The following is a 2,536-nucleotide window of genomic DNA, read 5'->3' as shown; positions in this document are numbered from 1 at the left end:
GCAGGAGAGGGTAGGGATGAAGGAGGTGAGGGGCTGGGAGGACAAGAACTTTGACTACAGCAGATTCCTTGTGATGATTCCCCCTGGCCTGGGAGAGGCTTTGCAAGGCCCCAGTAGATGCACAGATCAAATGCACATGTCTTCCTGGGGCTGGGAGTAGCTCCTTGGTGAAGAGTGAGACCCAGCCGCACCGGCTGCTCTGCCTCGGAAACGTGCAGCGTTCTTCTTTTGCTTCCTCTCTCTGCAGGTCAAGTGAAAATCAGCTCACCATGCACAAGTGCTTCTTCTTCCTGGTGTTCATGGTCATCATCCTGCCCTCGCTGGGGCTGAGCAGGTATGGACCACCCTGCTCTCGCTGCTCCCCAGCAGCCAGGATCACACCCGGGCCCCTTGCCTCCCATGAGCCAGCCCCAAAGGGCTATGGGCCCACTGCTACTGAAACATGGTTGTCTCTGGGGAGGAAAACACTTGCTCTTTGGCTGTGCTGAGCTGCTCCTGACAGTCATGGACAGAAACCTTCCATGCAGAGAAGGAGAGGAGTGGAGCAGCTTGCCAGGCTGCCACGGCTGACCCCAGGGTGCTGGTGGTGCCCTGCTCGGGGTTAGTCCTTCAGCAGACCCTGAAAGGACCGGGTCAGGTATCTGAGTAGTCCCCCTTATGGCAATCCTGACCGTCCAGGAGGCGAGCACCCATGCTGCAGTGGTCCTGTGAAGGGGCTGCTTTGGCCATGTAGGGACCAGAGGGTCTCGCCCACCCAAGGCAGGGGAAAGCACACGCCCGCTGGGTGCTCCCCACATTGCTCTGCGGCTCCCCCTCTTTCTGAGACGCTCCTTTTCTCCCTGCTCCAGCCTGGACCTTTTTTTCCGATGGCTCTTCGACACCCACTTTCTGGACGAGGCTGATGTCAAGTTCCAGTGAGTAGCAGGGAGCTCCCGGGCAAGCGGGAGTGCCCGACACCAGTCCCTGGTGGCTCTTCTGGCCACCTGCATCCTCTCACCCTCTGTGTCCCCGGGGCAGATGCGTTTTCCTCCCGGACAATGGCGCTTTCTTCGTCAACTACGTGGTCACCTCCAGCCTGATCGGGACGGCCATGGAGCTGCTGCGCATCCCAGGCCTCCTCGTCTACACCGCCCGGCTCTGCTTCGCCAAGTCCGAGCCCGAACGGCTCCATGTCAAGCGGGTACGTGGCTCTGGTCACCTCTCGGCCTGTGTAACCCCGGCACAGCAGGGACTCGCTCACTGGAAACTCAGGTTGTCCTGGTCCTGTGGGGAGGCTTGTGGGGACTTCTTCAGGCCTCATGGGGGCTAATGGGGAGAGGCAATCATGTGGGCCAGGGTGCAAAGGCAACTGCAGCCTTTGCAGCAGCAGAGGCAGTAATGACGCCGTTTGTTGTGCCCCAGAGCCAAGCCTACCAGTTCCAGTTTGGACTGGAGTACGCCTGGACCTGCTGCATCTTCTCCGTCGTCATGACCTACAGCATCACCTGCCCCATCATCGTCCCCTTCGGTGAGTACGATCCCACGCCCATGGTCCCCCTGCCCCCGGCCATGCACACAACAGTCTGTCCCAGCCACCAGCAGCAGCACGGGACCGCAAGCTTCCTGCATGGTACAGGAGGGCACCCTTGGGCATCATCCCCTCGGCTTGCCCTGCTGTCCCTGTGACCCGGCTGTCCCTGTTGTCCTCCCCCCAAACGGCCCCTCTCTTTCCGCCAGGGTTGCTCTACATGCTGCTCAAGCACATGGTTGACCGGTACAACATTTACTACGTGTACATCCCCACCAAGCTGAACCAGCGCCTCCATGTCGCCGCCATCAGCCAGGTCGTGGTGGCCCCCATCCTCTGCATGTTCTGGCTGCTCTTCTTCTCCGTCCTGCGCCTTGGTAGGGAGAGCTTGGGGCTGCCCCTGCCACTGCTGAGTGTCTCGTCTGACGCTTGGGGGGGATGAGCCACTGGTGTCACCCCTGGGTTAAGCATGGCATGGAGGGTGGGAAGGGGAATGGGAGGGGGAAGATGTGGTGGAGAACTGGCAGATGAGGCGGGTGCCAGCTAGTGTTTAGGGAAGGGAGGTGAGAGCTTGTAAGACTCAAAGCAGGCACCAGCCTGGGGCTCGGCTGGATGTGCAGCAGGTCCTTGGAGGCTCATGTGCTGCCCCAGCATCTCTGTGCTCTAGGTCCCACCCGCCCCGTCACCCTCTTCACCTTTGTGGTCCTCCTCTCCTGCATCGTCTTCTCTTTCTTTGGCCTCTGCCTGAAGAAGCTGCAGCCACGGAAACCCTCCAGCTACCAGGTGAGCGCAGGCAGCCATCCTGTTCCTCGCCCTGTTGCATCCCCTCCTCGCCTCTCTGGGGTGCGTTTGCTGTGGGGAGTCTGACCCCCAAACCGTCATTTCCTCCTGGCCTCCCTCTCCCCAGATGTCCGACCAGTCTGAGGGAGCCTTCAGTGATGTGGAGCGGAGCAGCGTTTCCTCCACCCCCAACTCCAACGTGAGTACTCCTCCCCAGCCCCACTGCAGCCACCCCCCCTGCTTCCCCTG

At 60.8% G+C, this 2,536-nt stretch overlaps 1 protein-coding gene across 1 annotated transcript in view; it reads left to right on the top strand.

Annotated features, from left to right (window-relative positions):
- The window catches only part of TMEM63C (transmembrane protein 63C), a gene marked incomplete at its 3' end in the record, with an annotated part of 11,621 nt that extends 9,135 nt beyond the window's left edge, over window positions 1-2,486 (top strand). Inside the window, exons 15-21 of the mRNA XM_010290106.1 lie at window positions 248-334; window positions 849-914; window positions 1,018-1,180; window positions 1,402-1,507; window positions 1,717-1,884; window positions 2,175-2,290; window positions 2,415-2,486. Coding sequence (XP_010288408.1) covers window positions 248-334; window positions 849-914; window positions 1,018-1,180; window positions 1,402-1,507; window positions 1,717-1,884; window positions 2,175-2,290; window positions 2,415-2,486 — 778 coding nt within the window. The remainder of the gene's footprint in view (window positions 1-247; window positions 335-848; window positions 915-1,017; window positions 1,181-1,401; window positions 1,508-1,716; window positions 1,885-2,174; window positions 2,291-2,414) is intronic.
- Window positions 2,487-2,536: the final 50 nt, after the last annotated feature.

The sequence above is a fragment of the Phaethon lepturus genome, unplaced genomic scaffold (genome assembly GCF_000687285.1).
Source record: "Phaethon lepturus isolate BGI_N335 unplaced genomic scaffold, ASM68728v1 scaffold31736, whole genome shotgun sequence".
Classification (NCBI taxonomy): domain Eukaryota; kingdom Metazoa; phylum Chordata; class Aves; order Phaethontiformes; family Phaethontidae; genus Phaethon; species Phaethon lepturus.
Note: the sequence above shows the minus strand (reverse complement) of the source record. Positions and strands in the feature narration are given on the sequence as shown.